We start from the raw sequence: 12,382 nt of genomic DNA, 5'->3' as shown, positions 1-12,382 counted from the left end.
TCATGTCATCTGCAAACAGTGACAGTTTTGCTTCTTCTTTTCCAGTGTGTATTTCTTTTCCTTCTCTTATTGCCGTGGCTAGGACTTCCAAAACTATGTAGAATAATAGTGGTGAGAGTGGATATCCTTGTCTTGTTCCTGATCTTAGAGGAAATGCTTTCAGTTTTTCACCATTGAGAATGACGTTTGCTGTGGGTTTGTCGTATATGGCCTTTATTATGTTGAGGTAGGTTCCCTCTATGCCCACTTTCTGTAGAGCTTTTATCATAAATGGGTGTTGAATTTTGTCAAAAGCTTTTTCTACATCTATTGAGATGATCATATGGTTTTTATTCTTCAATTTGTTCATATGGTTTATCACATTGATTGATTTACAGATATTGAAGAATCCTTGCATCCCTGGGATAAATCCCACTTGATCATGGTGTATGATCCTTTTAATGTGTTGTTGGATTCTGTTTGCTAGTATTTTGTTGAGGATTTTTGCATCTCTGTTCATCAGTGATATTGGCCTGTAATTTTCTTTTTTTGTAGTATCTTTGTGTGGTTTTGATATCAGGATGATGGTGGCCTCATAGAATGAGTTTGTGAGTGTTCCTTCCTCCACAATTTTTTGGAAGAGTTTGAGAAGGATGGGTGTTAGCTCTTCTCTAAATGTTTGATAGAATTCACCTGTGAAGCCATCTGGTCCTGGACTTCTGTTTGTTGGAAGATTTTTAATCAGAGTTTCAATTTCATTACTTGTGATTGGTCTGTTCATATTTTCTATTTCTTCCTGGTTCAGTCTTGGAAGGTTATACCTTTCTAAGAATTTGTCCATTTCTTCCAGGTTGTCCATTTTATTGGCATAGAATTGCTTGTAGTAGTCTCTTGGGATGCTTTGTATTTCTGCGGTGTCTGTTGTAACTTCTTCTTCATTTCTAATTTTATTGATTTGAGTCCTCCCTCTTTTTCTTGATGAGTCTGGCTTATGGTTTATCAATTTTGTTTATCTGCTCAAAGAACCAGCTTTTAGTTTTATTGATCTTTGCTATTGTTTTCTTTGTTTCTATTTCATTTATTTCTGCTCTGATCTTTATGATTTCTTTCCTTCTAGTAACTTTGGGTTTTGTTTGTTCTTCTTTCTCTAGTTCCTTTAGGTGTAAGTTTAGATTGTTTATTTGAGATTTTTCTTGTTTCTTGAGGTAGGCTTGTATAGCTATAAACTTCCCTCAGAACTGCTTTTGCTGCATCCCATAGGTTTTGGATCATCGTGTTTTCATTGTCATTTGTCTCTAGGTATTTTTTGATTTCCTCTTTGATTTCTTCAGTGATCTCTTGGTTATTTAGTAACATATTGTTTAGCCTCCATGTGTTTGTGTTTTTTACGTTTTTTTCCCTGTAATTGATTTCTAATCTCATAGCATTGTGGTCAGAAAAGATACTTGATATGATTTCAATTTTCTTAAATCTACTGTGGCTTGATTTGTGACCCAAGGTGTGATCTATCCCAGAGAATGTTCCATGCACACTTGAGAAGAAAGTGTAATCTACTGTTTTTGGATGGAATGTCCCATAAATATCAATTAAAAATATCTGGTCTGTTGTGTCATTTAAAGCTTCTGTTTCCTTATTTATTTTCATTTTGGATGATCTGACCATTGGTGTAAGTGAGGTGTTAAAGTCCCCCACTATTATTGTGTTACTGTCAATTTCCTCTTTTTAGCTGTTAGCAGTTGCGTTATGTATTGAGGTGTCCTATGTTGGGTGCATAAATATTTATAATTGTTATATCTTTTTCTTGGATTGATCCCTTGATCATTATGTAGTGTCCTTCCTTGTCTCTTGTAACGTTCTTTATTTTAAAGTCTATTTTATCTGATACGAGTATTGCTACTCCAGCTTTCTTTTGATTTCCATTTGCATGGAATATCTTTTTCCATCCCCTCCCTTTGAGTCTGTATGTGTCCCTATGTCTGAAGTGGGTCTCTTGTAGACAGCATATATATGGGTCTTGTTTTTGTATCCATTCAGCAAGCCTGTGTCTTTTAGTTGAAGCATTTAATCCATTCACGTTTAAGGTAATTATTGATATGTATGTTCCTATGACCATTTTCTTAATTGTTTTGGGTTTGTTTTTATAGGTCCTTTTCGTCTCTTGTGTTTCCCACTTAGAGAAGTTCCTTTAGCATTTGTTGAAGAGGCGGTTTGGTGGTGCTGAATTCTCTTAGCTTTTGCTTGTCTGTAAAGCTTTTGATTTCTTCATCGAATCTGAATGAGATCCTTGCTGGGTAGAGTAATCTTGGTTGTAGGTTCTTCCCTTTCATCACTTTAAGTATATCATGCCACTCCTTTCTGGCTTGTAGAGTTTCTGCTGAGTAATCAGCTGTTAACCTTATGGGAGTTCCCTTGTATGTTATTTGTCATTTTTCCCTTGCTGCTTTCAATAATTTTTCTTTGTCTTTAATTTTTGCCAGTTTGATTACTATGTGTCTCGGCATGTTTATTCTTGGGTTTATCCTGTATGGGACTCTCTGTACTTCCTGGACTTGGGGGGCTATTTCCTTTCCCGTGTTAGGGAAGTTTTTGACTATAATCTCTTCAAATATTTTCTCAGGTCCTTTCTCTCTCTCTTCTCCTTCTGGGACCTCTATAATGCGAATGCTGTTGCGTTTAATGTTGTCCCAGAGTCTCTTAGGATGTCTGCATTTCTTTTCATTCCTTTTTCTTTATTCTGTTCCGCAGCAGTGAATTCCACCATTCTGTCTTCCAGGTCACTTATCTGTTCTTCTGCCTCAGTTGTTCTGCTATTGATTCCTTCTAGTGTATTTTTCATTTCAGTTATTGTATTGTTCATCTCTGTTTGTTTGTTCTTTAATTCTTCTAGATCTTTGTTAAACATTTCTTGCATCTTCTCGATCTTTGACTCCATTCTTTTTCCGAGGTCCTGGATCATCTTCACTATCATTATTCTGAATTCTTTTTCTGGAAGGTTGCCTTTCTCCACTTCATTTAGTTGTTTTTCTGGGGTTTTATCTTGTTTGCTCATCTGGTACACAGCCCTCTGCCTTTTCATCTTGTCTATCTTTCTGTGAATGTGGTTTTTGTTCCACAGGCTTCAGGATTGTAGTTCTTCTTGCTTCTGCTGTCTGCCCTCTGGTGGATGAGGCTATCTAAGAGGCTTGTGCAAGCTTCCTGATGGCAGGGACTGGTGGTGGGTAGAGCTGGGTGTTGCTCTGGTGGGCAGAGCTCAGTAAAGCTTTAATCCACTTGACTGCTGATGGGTGGGGCTGAGTTCCCTCCCTGTTGGTTGTTTGGCCTGAGGCAACACAACAATGGAGCCTACCTGGGCTCTTTGTTAGGGCTAATGGTGGACTCTGGGAGGGCTCACGCCAAGGAGTACTTCCCAGAACTTCTGCTGCCAGTGTCCTTGTCCCTGCGGTGAGCCACAGCCACCCCCTGCCTCTGCAGGAGACCCTCCAACACTAGCAGGTAGGTCTGGTTCAGTCTCCCCTAGGGTCACTGCTCCTTCCCCTTGGTCCCAATGCACACACTACTTTGTGTGTGCCCTCCAAGAGTGGAGTCTCTGTTTCCCCCAGTCCTTTTGAAGTCCTGCGATCAAATCCCACTAGCCTTCGAAGTCTGATTCTCTAGGAATGCCTCCTCCTGTTGCCAGAACCCCAGGTTGGGAACCTGACATGGGGCTCAGAACCTTCACTCCAGTGGGTGGACTTCTGTGGTATAAGTGTTCTCCAGTCACCCACCCAGCGGTTATGGGATTTGATTTTACTGGGATTGCGCCCCTCCTACCATCTCACTGTGGCTTCTCCTTTGTCTTTGGATGTGGGGTATCTCTTTTGATGAGTTCCAGTGTCTTCCTGTCGATGATTGTCCAGCAGGTAGTTGTGATTCTGGTGTTCTCGCGAGAGGGAGTGAGAGCACGTCCTTCTACTCCGCCATCTTGGTTCCTGATCTCAGTAATCTAAGCTTTCACCTTAGGAAACTAGAGGTGCCCGTGACTTGCCGCTAGTTGCGCTCAGGCAGGAAACACGCTCACCGACACCATCAGCGAAGTGCCCAAAATCTTTGCTAGATTTTAGACACTGTGGTCCAGAGCTCAGATTTTTAAGTGTGTGGATAGAAGCCTGGGTGGATAGGACCCTTGAGTTGGAAGAAGTAGAGGGACACTCAGAACTCATACCTGGAGTGGAAACCCTGCCCTGAAGCATGTTTCTGCCATGTGTCTGGGTTCATGAACCGTAGCATGACCCAGTGAGGACGGGTGGCTCCCCCCAACCCCATCCCACCTTCCCACACTCTCATGGTGGAGCCTGGGGCCAGGCTCTGAACTCGGCCTCAATTTTCCCTCCACTTCCATCCCCGGACTGTGGTAAAGGTTTAAGAAAATTCATGACATCATGACTGATTCATTTCCCTGCATAAAACCTTCCACTGGATAACCATGATGAAGAGAACAAGATCCAAACCCTGACCACGACCCGCAGGGCCCCAGAACCTCAGGGCTCTGCTTACCTCTCCCTTCTCAGCGTCTATGGTGCTGTTACTCCCAAGAGGGTCTAGTGGCACGTGGCATTTTCTAGTCCAGGCATTCGGTCCACCAATATTTTTGAGCCCCTTGTATATGCTAAGGATTGAACCAGACCATGCAGGTCACAAGTGACTTGTGAAGGACTCTGACCTTGATCCTGAAAGCGAAGAGAAGCCACTGGCGGCAGAGAATGACATGATCAGATGTGTGTTTCAGGAAAGTGACAGGAGCGAGGATGGATTGGACAGGCTCAGGATTCTACACAAGGAGATCAGCTAACAAAGGAATGCAGGATTCAGGGGAAGAGGAAATGTGAGAGCTTAAACCAAGGTAACAGCAGTAGGAAGGGACGATGGAGGGAGGACCTGAAAGGGAATAAGCAAAGGGAAAGAAACTCAGGGAGTGATGACTTGTGGGAGAGTTAATGAGATGAGAAGAAGCAAGGCTTCCGTAATGGAATGATAAATTTTGGTTGACTAACTGGGTCTTCTTACTTGTAATTAGATTTACTCAGAAGATGATCTCTGTGATTCCTTTTGATTCTAACATTCGATTGTTGCTATAATCATTTTGGGATAGTATCAGCTTTCCTGGGGATAACAAGGGTCTTAGAATGGGCAGGTGGCTTCTCCTGAAGAGAACAGAGTGACCTTGAACTCAAAAACAAGAACTTGTGCAACCACATTGAATTCTGAATCAAGATTTCTATTTGCTTTGCATCCCAAGGTCTTGGCAAGAGGCCCATTCTTTTGCGTTGATTTATTACAAATAAGGCATTGTCCCAGCTGTCGGAGACTCCAAGGAATACGTTGTGCTGCAGACAGCAGCCGTGATATGGGAATGGCTTTTACACTAAGAGAGAACATTTCTTTCCGTTTTTCAAGGACAAAAGTATAAAACCACTAGAGAATTCACTTGGTAACCATTCTGAAGCAAGGCCGTCCCTTGGGAGAAGAATGCCGCCCCCCCCCCCCCCCCGCCCATATTCCAACCCACTCCATATGTTTAATGGCAAAAAAAAAAAAAAAAAGTAGCTGATAATACACTAGTGTGTCCTCACCTGCTTCCTAAAGGCTTTTTTATTTGATTTACTTTTTTGAAAGAACACTTTATTGAGATATATTTCATATACTACAAAAGGATTTCACATACCATAAAAGGTACCCTTTTAAAGTAACAATTTGGTAGGTTTTTAGTATATTCACAAAGTTGGGCATTGATCGCCACTATCTAACTCCAGAGTATTTTCATTACCCCAAACACAAGCCCTGTGCCCTTTAGCAGTTACTCTTGGTTCCCTCTTCTCCCCCAGCCCTTTGCAAACCACTAATATTTTCTCTCTCAATTCTGCCTATTCTGCACATTTCATATAAAAATAAAATCTTATAATGTGATTTCTTTCATTTGTCATAGTATTTTCAAGTTGCATCTATGTTGTCTTGTGTATCAGAACTTTTTCCTTTTATGGCTGAATAATACTCCATCATATATACCCCACTGTATTTATCCATTCATCAGTTGATGCATATTTGTGCTATTTCCACTTTTTGGCCCATGAACATTCAGGTACATGTTGCATGGATATGTGTTTCCAATGCTCTTGGGTGTATACCTAGGAGTGGAATAGGTAACTGTATGTTTAACTTTTTGAGGAACTGCCAGACTGTTTTCCATGGTGGCTGCACCACTTTCTAGTCCTCCAAAAGATTTTGAAGGATGAAGTTGTGTAGTCCATTTCTAAGAGTGGTGTCAGGGCTTCCCTGGTGGCGCAGTGGTTGAGAGTCCGCCTGCCGGTGCGGGGGACGCGGGTTCGTGCCCCGGTCTGGGAAGATCCCACATGCCGCGGAGCGGCTCGGCCCGTGAGCCATGGCCGCTGAGCCTGCGCGTCCGAAGCCTGTGCTCCGCAACGGGAGAGGCCACAGCAGTGAGAGGCCCGCGTACCGCAAAAAAAAAAAAAAAAAGAGTGGTGTCATATCAGTTTCCAGCAAGCGTAGTTCTTTGTTAATTTGCAAGCATATGTGTGTATGTATACACACGTGTACATATGTGTATGTATGTACATGCATATTTTGGGCTAGCAGTGATGAGTGATGGTATTGCCTTTTTTGTTTTTCTTTTGTGATTACTTAAAATTATAAAATCGTTACTTTTGAATTGCAAAGAACCTCAGAGAGTGTCAAGTCCCACCCCAATTTCATATGAGAAGAAACTGAGGCCCCCCCAGCAGCTCAGGGGCTTGCTCGAGGCCACACATCACGTTGGGCATAGCTGGGACCAAACCCAGGTCTTCTGATTTGCTGGCCAATGGAAACTGTGTAGCCCTCGTAGAAGTAGGTGGTAGGAGGCTGAGAAGGTACAGGAAGATGCTGGGGGGATGGGAGATTGTACATCCTCATGCACAAGCAGAGAAGAGAGCAGACATTAAAAACCAGATGTTGCTTACCACCAACAAAAACACATGCACACAGATTTGTTCCCTAAAAGTGATAGAATTGTCTATAGCTGCGCCGCCCAGTATGGTGACCACTAGTTACATGTGGCTGTTGAGCATCTATTACTAGTTACTGTGGAATTGACTTGCTAATTTTCTTCCATCTTAATTTAAACAGCCATATGTGATGATTGATTAGCGGCTACCGTTGGACAGTGCGGCTTTGGAATCATGAGATATTAGAACTAAAGTGAAGCTGAGACTTAGGCCCAAGAAACAGAAGTTACTTGACCAAGAAGACCCAGTTACTTTATTGTAGAACCAGAACTTGTTCTTTTTATGACCAGGGTCAAGATTACTGGAGTGCTTAGAAATGGGGAAGGGGGACTATATGCTGTAACCCTTTGCTACGGCCAAATAATATTGGATCTGTTTTCCTACAGGCTATCTCGTTTAATCTTTAGAATGTTCCGGGAGATAAGTAGAATGGGTGACTCCATTTTTCATAGCCATAAGCTTATAGGTGAAGAATCGGAGCATCAGTGAGATTAATCAGCTTGTCTAACGTCACCCAGCTAGTAAGCAATGGAGCGAAGATCGGAACCCAGGTCTTATGCCAAAGCCCATTATATCTCTGGAAAGAAAGAGTTTTTTGGGGGTTTTTTTGGTTTTTTTTTTTTTTTGCGGTACGTGGGCTTCTCACTGTTGTGGCCTCTCCCGTTGCGGAGCACAGGCTCTGGACATGCAGGCTCAGCAGCCATGGCTCACAGGCCCAGCTGCTCTGCAGCATGTGGGAGGTCACTGGCTTGCGGGGGGTGGGGGGGAAGTGGGGAGGTTGGGGAGTTCTGATGCTGGAGGGGGAGGCATGGCATCATTGTCCTGTAGCATGAGAAGGGAATGGAAGTGGTGCCTCTAATTCTTTTTTTAAATTGAAATATAGCTGATTTACAATATTGTGTTTCAGGTGTACAGCATAGTGTCTCAGTTCTATAATTTTTCAGATGATTTTCCATTATAGGTTACTACAAGATCCTCCCTGTGCTATACAGTAAATCCTTGTTGCTTGTCTATTTTATGTATAGTAGGGTGTATCTGATAGTCCCATACTCCTAATTTATCCCTCCCTTTAGCACTGCCCCCCCACCCCAGAGCCCTCTGCTCCCATCCTGCCCTTGGCCCACTGCCTTGCCTTCTCCTTCTCCTCTTAGTGCCGTCCCTACTTTTCCTGGAGACAAAAGTCAGAGCTTTTTCTGTCCACATGCTTCAGGAGGGGAAATAGGCCCAGACGATGTGTCCAGCTCAAAGCCACACTAGAGCCACAGGCTGAGCTGACGCATGAACTAGAAAGCCTTAACTCTCCAACTGGTCCTTTTGCTCTTCTACCAAGATACCTCATATTCTCTCCCCATTTCTCCTACCCCTGGATCCCAATGACAGTCCAGGTATTCATTCAGTATTTCCTGTGCACTTACAAAGTGCCAGGGTAGGGGGTGCTCAGATTTTAGAGCTGAGAGAAGCAGAGGCTCTGCCTCCGCACGACCACGTAATTCTAAGACAATGTGAACCAGTCCAATTCCACGTAGGAAGATACTAGCTCAGCCTCAACCCTGGGAATTTGGATAGAAACACCAGGAGGAGCCCCTCCAGCTGGAACTTAAAGGAGGAGTAAGCCTGTTCTAGGCAGAGCCTGAGCGAAGTCTCAGTTATGAATGTGTGTAGACTGCATGTGGCCTCGTGGTTAGAAGTGTGGGCTCTGGAGCCAGATCATCTAGGTCTGAATCCTGACTCGGCTGCTTCCTGGCTATGAGACCTTGAGCAATTTACTGAATCTCTCTGGGTCTCAGTTTTCTCATCAGGAAAATGGGGGTGATAATAATACTTACCTCATAGGGTTGCTAGTGATGATTAAATACGTGAATCCCTAAAAAGCACTTAGAAGAGTGTCTGCCTACTAACTACCGCACACTAAATATTAGTGATATGATGTCGACTGTAATGATGATGGTGGTGACGGAGTGATGGGGTGTGTGGCTGCTAAGTTATGAAATTCCTGGTTTCCTGATCTGTCCCCACCGCTAAACAGATCACCTGAACCCAGCACATGGTGTGGGGCAGCAACCATTTTTGGGATGAATAAATGAATGAATGGCTGAGAAGAACCTTGGAGTTCAGAGCCAGACCTGTTAGATCACAGGAGGGGTCTGCGGTCTGGCTGGGGAAACCCATGTCATTCACTGGTTCTCCTCCACATGTACCATCTTGTCCCAGAGCTCCACCCTGCTCCTTGATCTTCATCAAAGGGAAGCTTGGGGACAGATTTTGGGGAGAGGGGGAGCTGTTGCATGTAATTTATGCTGTGTTTATTTTTTTTTCTCCCCCGTCTCCTCACAGGAAGGAACAGCTGGACGCAGCAGCCAGGTATGTTTGTGATTATGAAGCCTCTTCTTCCCACCACTGTGTCGGGACAGAGGGTCCAGTTGTGTACACTGTAGGGCCCCTGGGCAGTCATGCAGGTCGTGAGATAGAGTTTGGGGGTTCACTGCTGTTGCTGGCCGCCATTTTCCTCTGCCAATTTCATGTTAATTTACTCAGGAACAACTTAATTGTGATCATAGCAGCAGCCACATTTTGAGTGTTTCTCCTCTGTGTCTGGAGTCGTGCATGTGTTATCTCATGTGGTCCTCACATCCACAGTGAAAGATCGACTCTCGTGTCTTCATTTATGGATTGAGGAGACTGGGGCTCAGAGACGTTGAGTTACTCCGCCTGGGTCACACAGCTACTGAGGAGCAAGACCAAAATTCAAACTCAGGTCTGAATATTAAGACCATGTTATTTCCATTATATCTTGCTTCGTTTGCTTCTTGGGCTCACAGATGGTTTTTCGAAAAGTGAATCAAGACTATAATTCATGATCCCCAGTAAACCATGCTCACTACAGGCTGCTGCAGAAGCAGGTTGAGCTTCTGCATGAGTCCTCTCTCTTCCTTTTGGTTCCATCTAGAGAAGATGGCACAGTATCAGGGAAACTATGGACCCTGCTCAAGATTGTAAAGGAGGACCATCTCTCGCAAACAGTTTAACTGTTTGTATATAAGTCATCCCTCTATCTCCACAGGGGATTGTTTCCAGGACCCTCAAGGATACCAAAATCCGCAGAGGCTCAAGTCCCTTGTATAAAATGCCAGAGTGTTTGCATATAACCTATGCGCATCCTTCTGTGTACTTTAAATCATCTCTAGATTAGTTATAGTACCTAATACAGTGCAAGTGCTATATCAGTAGTTGTAAACACAACATAAATGCTCTGTAAATCGTTCCCCGTATGTGGCAAATTCAACTTCTGTGTTTTGAAACTTTCTGAAAAATTTTTTCCGAATATTTTTGATCCTCACCTGGCTGAGCCTGTGAATGCGGGACCTGCAGATATGGAAAGCCACCTGCATTTATAAATAGAAATAATTATATGTGTAAATATACATTATGTACATAATATAGATTTAAGGTATTATTGTTGACAAAGTACTTGTAAAGCCTCCCAGTCAATCTCCTGGACACCAACTCAGCTGTTGTCCTTCTAGAGCTGACAGATTGGGCAGAGGAGGTGGTGGGACCCTGGGTCATCTGTATGGGAACCCCTTAATCCTGCCTGGAAGGAACAGACAGCACCAGTTAACTCACAGACAAAGACACAGTTTGGACTTTGTCCCTCCTTTATGCAGACTTTCAAATGGAAGGAGCATTTCGTGGTCGGAACCAGTCCGGACTCCAGGGGGCATTTGGGGAGATTGTAAAGGAGGGCTGACCACTGACAGTGACAGTGTCAGGAGACATTTGCTAGAGGACCTGGAGCGGCTCATGTCTCACAGAGGCAGAGCGGGAAGACGCCTCAGAGATCCTCCTCTGGATGCTTTTACAGAAATGAGTCCCCCCAAGAGGGCAGGCTCACCCCAAGTTACGGAAATCATGAGCTCGAGGGGTTACGTGATCTCAGGACTCCCCATGGAGTTCTCTTTCCCCCTCATCTCATGACTGATGGGGTTTTAAATCATGCAGGTGTTGACACTGCAAGTGAATTACTGCATTGACCTTTATAACCTTTTCTATGGAGACACGAACAGAATTTAGCCAAATTGGAATGTATGAGCAAAATACCGCTGTGCACTGGACTAGGCAGTTTGGTTTAACTTGGGCTTAGGTAGATGCATTTTGCAGCTTTGCCGGGCGTGCTTCTCCAGTTACTGAAAATGGGCTCTGAAATCTGCTCATCAGCTTACTCATGCCTCTGTCAGGAGCTCTCCACTCTGCCAGGGGCACATACAGAGGGAAAGGACATTCCATGATTTCTTGGGGTTAGAGTCGCTGGGTGTTTTCTAGCTCCTCCTCTTCAGGAAGAGCTAGGTCAGTTACATAAGCCACTCAGCCTCCCTCATCCAGGCTTGGGTGCAGCACTTTTGACTTGAACAACAAATAGGTTTGGCTGATAGATTGGCAGGGGAGATGGCAGGCGTGATTGTAGCCGTGAAGCTTGGAGGCGGTGCCGGAGATCTGGAGGAAGGATGGGTGAATTGTCGACAGAGGAATCAATTCTTTGACCGAAGAAGGCAGGGAGCAAGGAGACCAGGGAATGGTCAGCAACGTACGTGTGCGTTCGGTGAATACTCACTGGTATACCATTAGCTTCTTCAACAGGCTGCCAGCTGACTGGCGTTTCTATCTTACTTTATTATTATTTCTAAATAGGCAGAATCAGATTTGGAGTTCATCTTTTTGACACCTTCTAACACAGGTGGCCCACACATCTGTTTGTCAGCCCAAGGAAAGAGTTATATCCTCTTTAACTTAACAGCTCCTGGTTCTCTGTTGGGATAAGGAAAGGAACATTTTGGGCTTCCCCGGTGGCGCAGTGGTTGAGAATCTGCCTGCTGGTGCAGGGGACACGGGTTCGTGTCCCGGTCCGGGAAGATCCCACATGCTGCGGAGCGGCTGGGCCCGTGAGCCATGGCCGCTGAGCCTGCGCGTCCGGAGCCTGTGCTCCACAACGGGAGAGGTCACAACAGTGAGAGGCCCGTGTACCGCAAAAAAAAAAAAAAAAAAAATTAAAGGAACATTTTAGTCAGCTTGTTGGCAAGAGCTCATACCTGTAGTTTCTTATAAAGCTAGTGCGTGTTCCCACCACCCCCCCGCAAAGGGTCAAGAGAGCTGAGCTTCTTTGGTCCCAAGGATGGGACTGTCTTGACTGATTTGATTTTATGCAGGCTTGTTTGAGGAACAGAAGCCCCCTGACTTCCTACAATGGCTGGGAGGTTGGCTTTGATCACTGTATGCTTCCTTCTCGGGACCTATAACTCTGAGAAGGAAGAGAGCCAACTTCCGCTGTGGGCTTGGTAGGGGCTGAGCAGTTTCCATAGATCGTCTTAATT

At 44.3% G+C, this 12,382-nt stretch overlaps 1 protein-coding gene across 1 annotated transcript in view; it reads left to right on the top strand.

Annotated features, from left to right (window-relative positions):
• Positions 1-12,382, top strand: part of KCNQ3 (potassium voltage-gated channel subfamily Q member 3) — a 291,899-nt gene that overhangs the window by 256,906 nt on the left and 22,611 nt on the right. Inside the window, exon 9 of the mRNA XM_033419771.2 lies at positions 9,351-9,377. Coding sequence (XP_033275662.1) covers positions 9,351-9,377 — 27 coding nt within the window. The remainder of the gene's footprint in view (positions 1-9,350; positions 9,378-12,382) is intronic.

Source organism: Orcinus orca, chromosome 17 (assembly GCF_937001465.1).
Source record: "Orcinus orca chromosome 17, mOrcOrc1.1, whole genome shotgun sequence".
Classification (NCBI taxonomy): Eukaryota; Metazoa; Chordata; class Mammalia; order Artiodactyla; family Delphinidae; genus Orcinus; species Orcinus orca.
This window is presented reverse-complemented; position numbering and strand designations above follow the sequence as displayed.